We start from the raw sequence: 14272 nt of genomic DNA, 5'->3' as shown, positions 1-14272 counted from the left end.
ATTCATTTTTTTTTCGCATTTTTCTGAAGAATAATTCGTGACTTGTGTTTTATTTGCAAATAAAACATATTATACGTTTTTTTTGCATTTTACTCGGAATTCGGTTCATAAACATAAAAAAAACGAATAAAACGCAAATAATCCGCAAATTAAACGCAAGTTGTATGACTATGTGCCCCACTCCTATTAATACAAAAGCTAATGAATCAATTCATCCGAAACAGTTTTGCGTCAATTAACAATTCCATTTGGTTCCTTGAGGTATTGTACTGTGAGACCAACCAAATAATGCATCGCCATTGCTTTAAAGATGGACCCCTCTCTTTAATGTAACAGCAAATTATAGAAACTAACTATATCTGCACAATATATACATAAAACAAAACAACAAACAGAACAATAAAGATGGACTTGGTGAAATTTTACTTTTCTTCTACATTTATCTTTTAATAAGAGCAGGTCAACAATTGGCACTGAGTTAACCAGGTGAGGTAACAAACTGAAAAGACCTTCATTTTTACTGCTAATTGTGAAGATCGAAATAAAGGAAAAAGAGAAAAAGAATATGTACACACTAAAAATAAAGAGGAAAATTTATAGAAATCAATCTGATGTAACTAATGAGAAGTTGTGCTAGGGTTTGTGGGTGTTCTTTTAATAATAAACTGGTCAATGACCCGTATTGAGTTGACCGGGTCAGCCCCAAAATCAGACCTCCATTTGCTAGGTGACTTACGGCTGTAACTTGGAGTTGGTTGGAGTGGGTCCCTTGGCTCAGCTTCCCAATCTGGATCCAATTTCCATTCTTTTGGAACCTGAACGTTGAAAATGAGAAATCAGAAATGCTGTCATATTATTGAGGAAGAAAAAGAATGAGAACTGAAATATATTTCCATGTTACAAATCGAACTTTGTTAACCAGACAAGAAATTTCGTTGGACTTTGTATCCAGTTTTTAGTTTAGGATTTCAGAAGAAGGGCGCATGATTTGCTCACAAACATCAATAACCCTAATATGTCAACTAGCAAGCCTAAATAACCCTAATTCGATCTGAAATATCTTGAATAAGACCCTAGAGGCCTCAACTTCTCTTGTCAGGAGAAACAGCTCAAACTAAATTTACTGGAAAACAGGTGGATGAACAGAACAGGACCCAACTCAATGGAAGTAAATCCTGATCTTGCATAGAAAGAGAATTTCAATTGCTGTAGAAACTGAATACTGTTCTAACAAAAGCCAGAATTTACCCAAAACCTCAATTATTACCCAAAAATTGAGCTGCCAAAGACTTGAATCAACCAGAAACAAGACTGAGCCTCAACCTGATATGACTCTTTAACTAGAACAGTGCAAGAAGTATACAACTCAAAAGATGACCCGACCAAAAATTAACCCAGCTGCTAGCTGACCTAACTTCATGAACCTGACCCATGTTGTGGCCTGTATGTGGTGGACATGGAATATTCTAGTCATATGATATAAAGGATATAGTCAAAGATCAATGAAATCTATAGTTTATTATTGTATCTTATAATGAGATGTTTGCAGGTAGCACAAATCCTCCTCAAAAAACCATCATCCTCTGTTGACTTACTATATTTTGCTACAGATACTTCTAACATAGAAAAAGGTACAGAATTTTTTTGTGCAGTCATAAGCAATCTTCTTCTAAATACATGAGAGAGAGAGAGAGAGCCACTTGGCAGATACACTTCATTACAGTGATCTAACTGATCTGGAAAGAGAGGAACCGAAGGATTTTCAGAAGGTGTATACGCCTATTGAGGTCATCTTCACTACTGTTGAAAGGCTCTACAGATCCTAATCTCTCTATGTTCAGTGTGGTTCTGGATAGTATGAGTTGCTTTCTAGTTGTCCTTAGTGTCTGGTAATGATATTGTAAACTGAGTTTCTTTTAATTTAAATTTGGCAGTTGCTGCCAACTTGTTTACAAAAAACAGAGAGAGACTGGTTGGCAGCCACTGCCAAGTTTTCCAAAAAAAAAAAAAAGAGAGAGAGTGTGAGAGAGAATAGCTACCCTATCAACAGCAAGAGTGTACACCTCAAGGTCACCTTCCCTGGTGATATGAAACCTGGTAAAGGCCTTGTAATTGGCTATGCGAAGTGAAGAGAAGGCCTCATCAAAGTGAATTCCAAACCAATTGATACAGATGTAGAGATAGCTGCCGAATATGAGGGACACGACAGGGGTAGACAGTACCCAGAAGTATATAAAAACCGATGCATAGTATATGATAGCACCACCACGGGGAAGCGAGTCAAGTCCTCGCTTACATATGTTGCTCCTCGTCACTGCCATCACCTGTCCAAGAGGGGATCATGTACTGGAATAATATACAAAAACTGCATCGCCCTATCACCTTATGCTGTGACTAGTTGGATGGTTTGGACTTTGATTGGTCTGTCAGAAATGATATTTCATTACCCACCAAAACATAACAAAAAGTTCCCATCCTGTGGATGTACGTGCTATGTCTTTTTTATGGGTTATAACTACCTTCGGTATACAACATATCCTTTGGACGTGCAACACAATTATCCTGTTGATGAAGAAACCATAAATGGGTTTATATGGAGGCATAATTTGCAATGAAGTAATGAGAGTAACAAAACAAAAACCTCCCAAAACAATGTAATGAAATATTATTTCTTCAACTGACCTCAAATTGTGCAATTTCACTCAGTCAAACTGAAATAAGCCCCCCCCCCCCTCTTCCAAAAGGAAGGATAAAAAGGTAAGGGCTAAAATTGGATAAAAGCTGACATGAGGTACTTGATACAAACAATTGGATATAAAAATGGTCTTCTGCAGTAAATATTACCTCTGGTATGTCAAAAGCCGACATGAGGTACTTGATACATGCTGGATATAGCCCAAAAGTCCACTGCTCTATGCGAGCTCGAAGCCCTGTAGGATCTGGGAAGTGTTGGCTCTCCATTGATCGGTACCACTCATAAAGAGTATGATAACCTGAGAGAGAGAGAGATGGATGGAAACTTAACATAAAAGGAACCTATATTCCCCAGAGAGAAAGTTATACTACACAGTCTACACCAGTATATTTGACTTGTGCCTTATTTTTTATTTTAATTGTTAATTTTATTTTTTTTGTTCCAATTCCTGATTCTGTATATTATACTGGAAAACCAATATCACAGAACCAGCTAGCAAAGTAATCCTATAATTCAATCATTTTTTCTAGAAGTGGCTGCTACTACCGAAACCCTTTGAGAAGACATGATAAGAATCTAATTCTAACCCAAGCTAAGGACATGTCAATACCTGAGGAAGCCAGGAGACGATTCTTTATGCAAATCTCAATTCCGAGCTCCATCACAAGCATCAAGATTAATGCTGAACTGAGATGAGCGGCTGCATGGAGAAACCCTACCACTACGCGATTTCTTCGAGACAGCTTGGTTGGTACAAACATGAAAGAGAATACCAATAGCACTACTGTTCCCAAAAGTGAGACATAAGACCTCTCCAAGATATACAATACAGCTCCCCACATTATTCCAAAGAATTTCTTCATGCGCCCTGACCATGAATCTCCGTGCAGTATGTTGAAGATGCCACACTGTCACAGTTCAATGTTTTGCCAATGTTAATGATCTCTCTATAAGGAACTTGGCAAGGAATAGGATATACCTAACTTGTGGAATTTGTGAGCTAAGGTGGGGGGAACTAACTATCTATTATGAACAAAGTTGCCTTTAGTGGCAGATCTAAAGAACCAAACAAGAATTCACACAAATTTGAAGATGTACATTTTTATTTTCTAGTTAGGTATTCATGCCTAGGGAAATTTAACATTAAGCATTAAAAATTAGTCAAATAAACTTGATAACTAACCTATATCTCCTGGTATCACCGGTTCAGGTTATGCTGACATTTAAAACTAGTATCTAGATATACTATGCAAAAACTGAATATAAGAACTCCCACTCACCCCCCCAAACACACATACCTGGGGAAACATGGAGAAGACCAAAATGAAATAAATAGCGCCACCAATGAAGTCAAATTGCCAATTTTTCTTCCTAAACTTCAGAATATTACCAAGTGCAATCTGCATAGCATAAAACATGCAGAACAGAAAATCAGACAGGAAAAGAAAAGAATTTTACAAATCTATGAACAACAGCAAAATAAGTATCAGAATATACAACCACCACAATGGTACTGAAGTTATTCATCTTGGTCAAATATTGTAACCAGCTACAAGTACTTAAAACTATGAGAAATAAGCTATTGTGAAAAAAATTGTATTTCGGCGAAAGTACAAATGGTTCAAAGATCTTCCCTTTTTGTCCGAACGATCGATCCAAAACACTCAACATGATCTACATATCAAAATCATGTAGGAAACCAAGTTTTATTTTATTTTTTTAGATTTTTGAAAGATGGACCTATATGATATGCAAATAGTTGTATTTCTTCACTATAATGGGGGCGTTTTTCAAAACCCGAAAAAATGGTAAAAATTCCAAACACAGTAAAATTTGATATCCTATTTGATATGTAAATCACACTGACCTCGTGGGTTGACCATTCAGACATGAAAAGGCAAGATTGGAATAATTTGTATTTGACCGAAATACAAACATTTTTTACAATAGCCTAACTCAAAGGGTGACCTTTTTTTTATTTGCATTTTTTTCTTGGATCGCTAGATTCAATTGAGATATTATTTAAGAATAATGTTTAATTCCATCAACACTACTTGCATAATATCAGATACTTAAAACGACAAAAATAAATGTTCACCGTACCCTGCTAGAATCATGAAAACTAGGATAGCTCGCCTCGCACTCATAAAAACTCCCATAAAACTTCTTAAATCCTTTAAAAACATGAGTTGGGTGCAAGAATGCTCCCCCACACCCGTTAACCATCAAATGCTCAACATATACAGGCGGGCTCTGCCTGCCAGAGTCAGACTGCTTTGGTTGTTGCACACACGAATGGCGCATGTAGTGGTGCAAATCACCAGCCATTCTCAACTTGCACCGGCCCTTCAAATAGTCATGAATCAGGTATGTCACGTTCTGTCCAGTACTATCGGCCCAGTACCAGTCAAGAAGCCAGCTTGGTTCATGTGTCATAATTATCACCGAGTCATTTGTTCCAACCTATTGTAAAAATGTTCCAAAATTGTGCAAATAAATTAACCGAACAAAAGAGAAAAGTAAGAGAACAAGGACAGTCCTATTCCTATAGTAAAAATACCAGGTCATGCATGCACTAGGGCTATATAATAACATTCAACTGTGCAACATTGTTGAAACTGAGATATATCCTCAACTTAGCAATTTAGCCTCAAGTGAGCTTTTTTCCAGGAAAGCTGCGGTTGAGCCTTCATCTTTGAGGTATAGATTTGTGCATAGCAACCCAACTATTTTTTAAGATAAAGATGGAAGGCAAGCCATCCACCTTTAAAAATATCCATAAAGGACCCGCATCCGGTTTTGAACATCCAACCTCCCACACAGAGGATATATTGTCTTTGGCCACTAGACCAAAGGTTGGATCTCCTCAAGTGAGCTTTTGGTAGCATAATATTAACAAAAATTGTTCTCAGTTAACCCTCGATGGCAAGGGTGCAGTCAAGAAAAAAATTCACAATACGGAAAAATATCAATTTGTCAGACATAAGAGTAGAATTGTCTACTTCAGTTTTCAACAGTCATTTAACGTTATACAACAACTTTTCAAGAAGGAAAAAGTATGGGTCAGAGATCTAAATACTTGGAGAGTTGGGATCATCTAAATAGCAAATAGGAAGTCTGAGAAATATGTAATTCTATTTCCAACAACAACAGCAACAATAACAACCAAGCCTTTAGTCCCAAACAAGTTGGGGTAGGCTAGAAATGGAACCCAATCACAATCATAATTCTATTTCCAATAAGACTTAAATATTTTTAATTTGTATTGGATCCCTTCTTAAGCTAGGAGGGATCAAATGCCAAAGGTTTTAGTTTAGTGCCCAATGAAATTAAATCTCAAATAACTATTTTTAACTTTTAAACAATAAAACTAATTGATTGGATATATTATTAATAGCATACTCAAAAGATTACATCATTTCGACTTTAGGGCCAACAAAAGATAACAAAATCAACGAACCACATTTTGGGGGTTTATTATCCTCTCTTGATAGCTAATGTAATGAGGCCAAAATCCTAGAATATTTTATATGCATGTAATTGAGATGATATAAGCACATCTAAGAATTTAAGTTTGATAATTTAACCACAAATAAAAAAGTTAGCACAGTTTGACACCAATGACCATTGGCATTAAATCCCATCTCCTAAGCTAGAACCATAAAAAGGAAGTCTTTAAGAAAATCCCAAAGTTCAAAAAAAGCAGACCAAATTCAATCTTATCTAGGAAATTTGACAGCAGACATTGCATCTGGACTAGTATCACTCTCCCAAAGGCTATATCAATGAAGATTTGCTCTTGGCAGGGTGTGGCACATGCCAACCACTACCCTTGCTCAATAGTAAAGGAAGGCCCAAGGTGTAAAACATAATTAGACATACCAGTGCCAGTAAAAGAGTGCGACATTAATTAAAAGCATGATATGATAATTTTGATCAGGATTCAAACCAGTTTCAAATAATGTACCTTGTTCCGGCAGAGCTCGGCAAAGAACTGGAACTGGTACACATCAATGTCACCATGAAGCGCTTGGTCAAGTCCAAAAACCCACCATCCTTTGGGAAGTTTGAGTGCAAAATAGCTCTTTTTCTGAGGCATGAACCAGCCTCCCAACCAGCTCTTGTGGCATATGTACCTCATAAATGTATTTAACCCATCAAACCAATCTGTCACATCAAATTATAAATCTGCATTACTATTTGTTCTTTGACTAATTGTATTTCCTTTTATATTAGCTATCCGAATGCTGAACTAATTGATATTTCATTGACATTAAATTACAACCAAAACCACACAATGTTGGCACAATACTGTACAGAGACAAAAATGTATTGGTCCATAGCTGTAATTAACACAACACGGTTTGTAAAGTTGGAGTACATTTTAACCAAGCACACTATGGTCAAGTACTGCAATAGAAAGATGGTATAATTCCCAGAATGTTTTCTCCTTTCTAGTTCCTGTTGGGATGTAGGACTAATTGAGACTTAATTGAAGTAAAATTGAAGGTACATTTTTTCGGGCTATGTTGGTGATGGGGAATCAAATACTACCCAAGTTTGCACTTGTACCAGAAAGAGCTAAATGTTTAGATCTTCGTATCGTAGGTTTGAGAGAGGTGGAAGAGAGAAAAACCATGATTTCCAGGTATGAGGAAGCACTGGGGCCCGCGATAACGCTTCAGTTCAGAGACACCCAACGGAAGCTCTGGTTTGTCAATTGCAATGTGTTCAGGTTTGTACCATGAAGGAGGCTGAAGTGCATCCTCAAACGGTCTGAAAAACCTATTCTCATATGTAAATGCAGATGGATTTGGGTACCTGTAGCAATTTCATAATCCTTTTAGCTTTTAGTAACTAATCCTGGTCTTGATTTTGCTAATATGCACTCAAGCCATAACCGGTAAATTAGGTATCGATACATTCTATTAACAATGTTCCATCCACCAAAAGTTAAACTAATACTGCTACCCAATATTTTTTGGTATTGGTACATACCACAGTCATGGTTCCCCACTTGAACTCTTTCATGTATTTTCAAACTATTCCTAATAAAAGTGCCATTGGGCCTCCATTGTGAAATTTAAAGTGCAAGTCCGCTCTGATTCATCCAATAAGCAGTACGACTGAACTTTTTTTTTTATTAACAGAGAATCCTCAAGTACCACATCTGCATTTAGTGCCTGTGAGCGCTTTAACCCATGACCTCCTGGAAATCATCCTAATAGCATCTTACAATTTAAGCAACTAGATCATTTGCCCTAAAATTAAATTTAGCATAACTAACTCTTATGTCTACAAACAAGTGTCATTATCCTTGATTTTTATGAAAAAACCTCAATTGTGCATTTCAGCACAAGATAAACCCATAAATAAGAAGAAAAAAAAATCAGTTTAACATTGGTTAAACTGGTATCATATCTAATCGCAATGGTACTGAACCATGCATAGCATTCCTCGATACTTACGCAAGATCCCCTCCAATAAGAAGCAAGTCACCACGTGGCAGCTTTTTTGCGGCATGAGTAGGGTTAGCAGCACTTCCCGTAGAAGATCTTGTTCGGGGAGAAGCCCATGGATCTTCGACCTTAACCTTAACCCTAAGAGAAGGTTGTGCAAGTAAGCGGGCAATTGCGTAAGTGGAGTTACCACCGTCTCCAGTGTCAGCAATGAAATCAAACCAAAGCTCATCTTTTTCTTGAAATTGTTCATATAAGAGATTACCACCTTTCGATTCTTCCGGTACTTTGTTCATAGCAGCCTGGTGCAAAAAGTATTAAGAAGAAAGAAAAAGCTGATTGTGAGTCTAATATCTGGACACTTATTGGTAATTTGTTGGGTTTAGAGTTACAATCTGGAGCCTCTGTAGGCCCATGTTATCCTCTTAAGTATAGCTCCAATGATTGATCTACTGCTGCAGCATTGTGCTTTATTTGTTTATATTTTTAGTTTTCATAATTGGATTTTTTTTTTCTTTTTCCCCCCTTTAGTTATAACTCAACCTACTCATTAAACGTAGTTCGTACTGATACTAATACCAAATAAAGGCAGAGAGAGAGAGAGAACAAACTTGCATCATGCGCATGTCAAACCGACCAACGAAGAGAGTCACAGAAACCATCAGATCAAAAACTGTCTTGAACAAATCAGTAGAAGTTCTACAAAAGAAAATATAATGGGCATAAAGATAATATCTTGCATAACAAAATAAATAGAAAAAAAAATATTACTCGTCTGTATCCTACCCAGAATACCAAGGAACCATATCCTGAAAATCAGGTTTCAATTGCTTCTTCGACTTCTCATGCTCTGGCATTGTCTTAGGATGTGTAAGGGCCCACCTAAAAAATTTGTAGTTCAAATATAAGTGATTTGAATCTATTTGTAGAGAAAAAAGAGCTGAGATCATTCATTAATTTACATGAGGTGTGGATGTTGAGTCCACAAACTAAAAAGTCCCTACATCATGCACCATGATGTTCTAACCAGTTTTCTATTGTAGCAGCACTACTTTGACCAAAATTGACTCCCATCTGTTAGTTTAGGTTTTCCCTTTTCCTTGGCTTATTGGTAGTAGATTGCACAACCAAAGGGCAAACTGAGGCTAATATCTGATGCTTAAATTGTGATTTAATAAATTAGGCTGACCTAAGTTATTATAGACAGAGGTTCCATTACACACCAGGAAAAAGGTTCCAAACTAGTCTTCTCAGGCCTGTCTACCAGCAAGTAACAGCTCAAAATTTGCTAGATGGGACAAAGTTCTATTGTGCCAGATAAAATTTCAAACCCTTCATCCAAGGTCACAAGTTAGAACAAAAATATATAACTCAACCCAATAACCTGATGGCCTATCAAGAAGTCAACAAAGTTACTATTCTATGAGTTATAAAAAGAAAAAGAAAAGATGGAGATACCCAGCTGATCGCTCAACAACATAATGAGCAACACAAAGGCCCACAAGTGTCGCCCACAGAGTGAAAACAGGAGATATTTCTTCAGACTGAGTTCCACAAGACCCACCAGTGCATGCCAACTGGATAAAAAAAACAAAATAAAGGATTCAAGGGAAAAACAAACATGTTCACATCCTACAATTTACTGGTATGTTAACCAACTTAGGTCTTTCTTGAGCTTATTTATAAGAAACAAGTATCAAAACCCACGATGAGATTTGCAATACCTCTTTTTGTGGATTTAAGACTTTAAGCATTACATGCATGTGTTCATGTGGTGGGAAGGTGCATTTATGACTTCAGAGTTTTCTAGCATAAATGCAATTTCCTAACCACAAACTAAATATAAAAAAAAAAATAGTGGTTCACTTTACCTCTCCATAAACGACCCACTTTGAATAAATGGGGTAGTCCGAGGCAGACCCCACAGGTGCAAACCAATAAGAACAGACTTGATCCTTGAATTCATGCATTCTAAGAAGTTTAGAAATCCAGGTGTTCCTTTCATTCCTTTTCCAAAGAGAGAAGAGCCAGTGTGCAGTTCTTTGGTCAAGTGGTTTTTCTTTTACTATTGCCCGGTTGCCACAGTGACTGTAGAAGACACAGCATGCTATGCTTATCACCTAAAGAGCAAGGAAAAAAAATTATTAATAGGTCACTCCTTGCGTAATGTAACTACCGCGATAAGCCTTGCGTAATGTAACTACCGCGATAACCATAGCAATTCAAGTTAATTTAACACAGTTCAATGTCAGTGTTAACAGCAATTGGTCTCAAGTTATCAATATCACTGAACTGTATACAAAATGAATCAAGGTGTGCGCCTGCAAACAAACAAACAGACATGCAGGCAGAGAGAAGGAGAGAGAGAGAGAGAGAGAGAGAGGTAGCAGACCAGCAGACCAGTATGGTAGCTCCCTCAGTTGGGCAACTAATCCCAGTTTAACCGGCCATGAAGGGAGAACTGTGCCTAAATATTAACCAGTCTGGCATCAACAAACTGTTGATTTGATTTCATTGCAGGATTTGAGTTCCTGTGTGGTGAGACCAATTGATGACTTTTAAGAATCTATGGACCAAAATGAGAAATACAGAATACTTTAATGGCATTTTTTTTATAAATACAGTACCGTGCAATTTTGAACGATGGTAAGAATCTCAGGCCGCTTCTTATCAACCCGGGAAACAAGACCGAGGTACCAGAGGCCCAGATAAACCACATGAAACACCGCCAGGAAGACAACTGAGGAAGTGAAAATGATGAGAAACAGAGAGACATTCATGCGTAAGTCCAGACCCATTGATTGTAAACTTGGTAAATGGTACAAGGCTGCTGTGAAAATCCATGCAATGTACCTAATTGTAAAGTGAGTAAGTAAATGAATAAATGAAGTAATAAAAATGTGTTTGGCCCTGTGTTATGGTGTCTTGCACCTGGTAGAAGGGGGCTGTGGTGTATACATAAACTTGTTGTGTGGCTATGCCTAGGTTTGTGTTTATGGGTTCTTTCTATCTATTTCTTCTCTTTGGTGCGTGGGTGCAGGTGACGTGCACAGCCTGGATGGTTTCGATTCCAAAAATGAATCCCCAATACCTTACAAGCTTTACACTACCAGTCAGTATGGATTGTACATATTGACATATTATACCGGTCAGGCCCCGAACCCAATACCATACCAGGCCAATAATTATACAGCTTGATGGCTGCATCTTGCATGAACTCCTATTTCTTAGGTTTCTCATTATAATGCTATCTTAAGTACCAGCCTAATGAAGTAGAGAGGTAATGGTTAGTGGTGAACATTGAGTTTATTCTGTTCGGCTGTTATTGGGTATTACATCTTTAATAGGGTTTAATTGAAATCTAATTTTATATGTTGGCTAAATTTCAATTTTGCACCTGTAGTCTGTACTGAATAAGATGTACCAAACCCAACAAAAGGAGATTAAGAAAAATGAAAACCAAGGAGAGAAAAGTTACCAGCGGCTAAAATTCGAGTAGCTCGGTTTGATCGGCTGCCTCATAAAAGGTGAAGAAAAAAAATAGAAAAAACCAAACAAGCATATATACATTGACCACCATTTAAAATTCTTGTCCAACTTCTGAATAATAGTGTGCAAATTGTCAGACGATATAAAGAAGAGCCACCCACATATAACAGCAATTATGGCATGTTTCGAGTGCTCTAACTGGTAAGGGTAGGGGTGGGTTAGGATGGTCCGTACTCGGTCCATATTTAATAGAGGCCCAATTGAGTGTGTTTCGCTGCTCATCTGTTGTTGAAAACCTAAAGATGAGCAAAGATTAAAGCTTAGCAGGTGAAAATGAACCTTAAACAGACTATGATGCCTTTTGCCTCAAAATTTTGAACTTAGATAAGACCTGATAACCAGCAACATAGGAACTCTTTTGGTACTAATCAGACACACACACACACACGTTTCTATCATTCTATGAAGTACTTACTTAAAATTAGGAGCTTCTACCGTAGCAAGCAATAGTCCACAGTTGCTACCATGATTTGGAAGATCTATCGGCAGCGTAGGCTTCAACTATTGCGCGATTTCTCAAACCGACCAGCTGCGTTTTGGCTTGAATCGGAAGAGATTCTTCTTCCTTGCTTGTAGTTTGTTTGTGACTGAGTAGTCCTTCAGATTTGATTTATCGAAGCCGCAATGCAAAGGGGATGTGAATATGTGATGGATAGATTGATGATCGGAGAAGAGAGAAAGAGAGAAAGAGAGAAAGAGACGGAGAGTCTCGGTAGCGTGAAAGTTTATGGTCTGTTAACTAGGCATTAACGCCCAAGTTTCGATTTGGCACGTTTAAGGAGCGTACAAAGTTCGGAATATTCCACATATTTTATAACATTTTATTTGAACTAATAAAGTACTCTTTTAGGTTACGGGTTAGCTACTATCTATTTTACATTTAGATTTAGATGTATTTGAGTTAGTAAAAATGAACTATTCTTTGTTTGTCTTTTATGAATTAGTATGCTATTTTATTAACTCACTATTTCAAATTTGAGTTAGTTCACTATTTTTACTAATTCAAATCTTCATTCAAATACATCCTTAGTAAACATAATATTTTATAGATATTTAAATTCAAGTAATAAATAAAGTCTGAAGCATTCAAATTAAAAAAATACACTGTACTACGATTTAATAAAGGACGACAGAATGTGACCCATTTTTTTATTAATCGAAATATAAAAAAAAATATTGTGCAAGGGAATAATTTTGCTGAAAAATTGAAATATAGGAAAAAGGAGATTGGTTATTTTCCGTCTAAATTAGTGCTCTACTAATCTCGCTAAGCAGGAAAAAAGATCCTGGACGGGATGTCTAGCACTGTAGCATTTTTTTTTTTGGGTTTGATTTCATATAAGAAAATGTGAAAAAAAAATGCTAAAGTGCTCGGGATGGTCCTGTCGAAGATTTTTTTTTTTTTTTAGTTAGATCGTTAATTAGAATCGAGATTAACGGGACGGAATGGTTTATTCCGTCCAACTATAGTGTTTGGACGGGATAAACCATTCCGTTTTTCCTAAATTTTGATTTTCCAACAAAACAATCTCCTTTTGCGATATTTTTATTTTTTATTAATGAAAAAATCGGCAGAATATGAACCATACATGTACCACAAAAAATTAAACGCCAAAGAAGAATATATATGTATGTCTTTCTCTTGAAAAAATTAAAGTTTAAGTAATCTGACAATATTTACAGCAGTTACTATTCGTATTTTACAATGTTGTATCCAATTTGGCACAAAAACATAACAAAAGAGATTGATTGGACCTCTTTTTACAAAAATCATAAATTAAGTTCGGTACACTTATGTGTTAAGTACCCCCTAGAGATAATCAAGGATTCGGTACACCCTTTCACATATTTGATATTAGGGAACGACTAACAGTATCTCTCATTCAGTTCTCTATCTGTCATCCGCGCTAAAAGACAAAGAAAATGTACAACGGGAGACCACTAACTGACACGTACATGGTAACTACCGCCAATGAGCAGAGTTAATGCGATTTTATTCACCGGCAAAACGTATAGTATTCATACCTACGAATTTATAGTATTCATACTTATTGTCTATATTATTCGTCATATGTAAACACAAACTGGAGGGGGATGATACCTCGCATATTTAGCCTACATTTGACTTGATTTCATACCAAATTTATGTTCCAAATTGTCAAAACCATGTGCATTTCATTGATATATTCTTAGAATTTGGTACTGCTGAGAGTTTGTTTGTTTTCTGCAGGATTGGAGCAAAATACACGAAGAAACGGCGTTTTTGGACACCTTGGTACGGCCCTTACCAAACTTGGTACGGCCTGTACCAAACTTAGCCGTTTCAGCCTTCTTCCCACCTTGTACGGCCTGGCCGTACCAAATTGGTACGGGCCGTACATAGGTGCCGCCTGACAGAATTCAAATCTTGGCAGAGGCTATATATAGCGGGGGATCTCTCCATTTTCGAGAATTCGACCTCATTCCAGATTAAGAGCTCAGTGAAAGAGAGAAAGAGAGCAAAGGAGCAAGAAGAGAAGATCAAGGAAGAGGAAGAGGCGAGAATCGACGGATCTACACCTTCTCCATT

General features: G+C 37.0%; 1 protein-coding gene across 2 annotated transcripts; it reads right to left on the bottom strand.

Moving 5' to 3' along the window:
* Positions 1–414: 414 nt before the first annotated feature.
* On the bottom strand, positions 415–12417 carry LOC144564943 (uncharacterized). 2 transcript variants are annotated; one of them, XM_078314531.1, is made up of 16 exons: positions 12119–12417; positions 11633–11939; positions 10782–11007; positions 10026–10274; positions 9613–9731; positions 8941–9036; positions 8766–8853; positions 8164–8456; positions 7332–7516; positions 6663–6862; positions 4799–5158; positions 3994–4095; positions 3306–3603; positions 2845–2993; positions 2064–2324; positions 415–815 (listed from the first exon to the last, which is right to left on the bottom strand). In XM_078314531.1, exons 2-16 carry the CDS (start codon positions 11923–11925, stop codon positions 618–620), a joined length of 3117 nt encoding a protein of 1038 aa, XP_078170657.1. In that variant the 5' UTR covers positions 11926–11939; positions 12119–12417; the 3' UTR covers positions 415–617. The 2 variants fall into 2 exon arrangements, with proteins under 2 accessions (XP_078170657.1, XP_078170656.1); XM_078314530.1 differs by having other exon boundaries at positions 2040–2324; positions 12119–12415.
* Positions 12418–14272: the final 1855 nt, after the last annotated feature.

Source organism: Carex rostrata, chromosome 14 (genome assembly GCF_964058835.1).
Source record: "Carex rostrata chromosome 14, lpCarRost1.2, whole genome shotgun sequence".
Lineage (NCBI taxonomy): Eukaryota > Viridiplantae > Streptophyta > Magnoliopsida > Poales > Cyperaceae > Carex > Carex rostrata.
The sequence above is the reverse complement of the archived record's forward strand: the minus strand, read 5'-3'. Positions and strand labels throughout refer to the sequence as shown.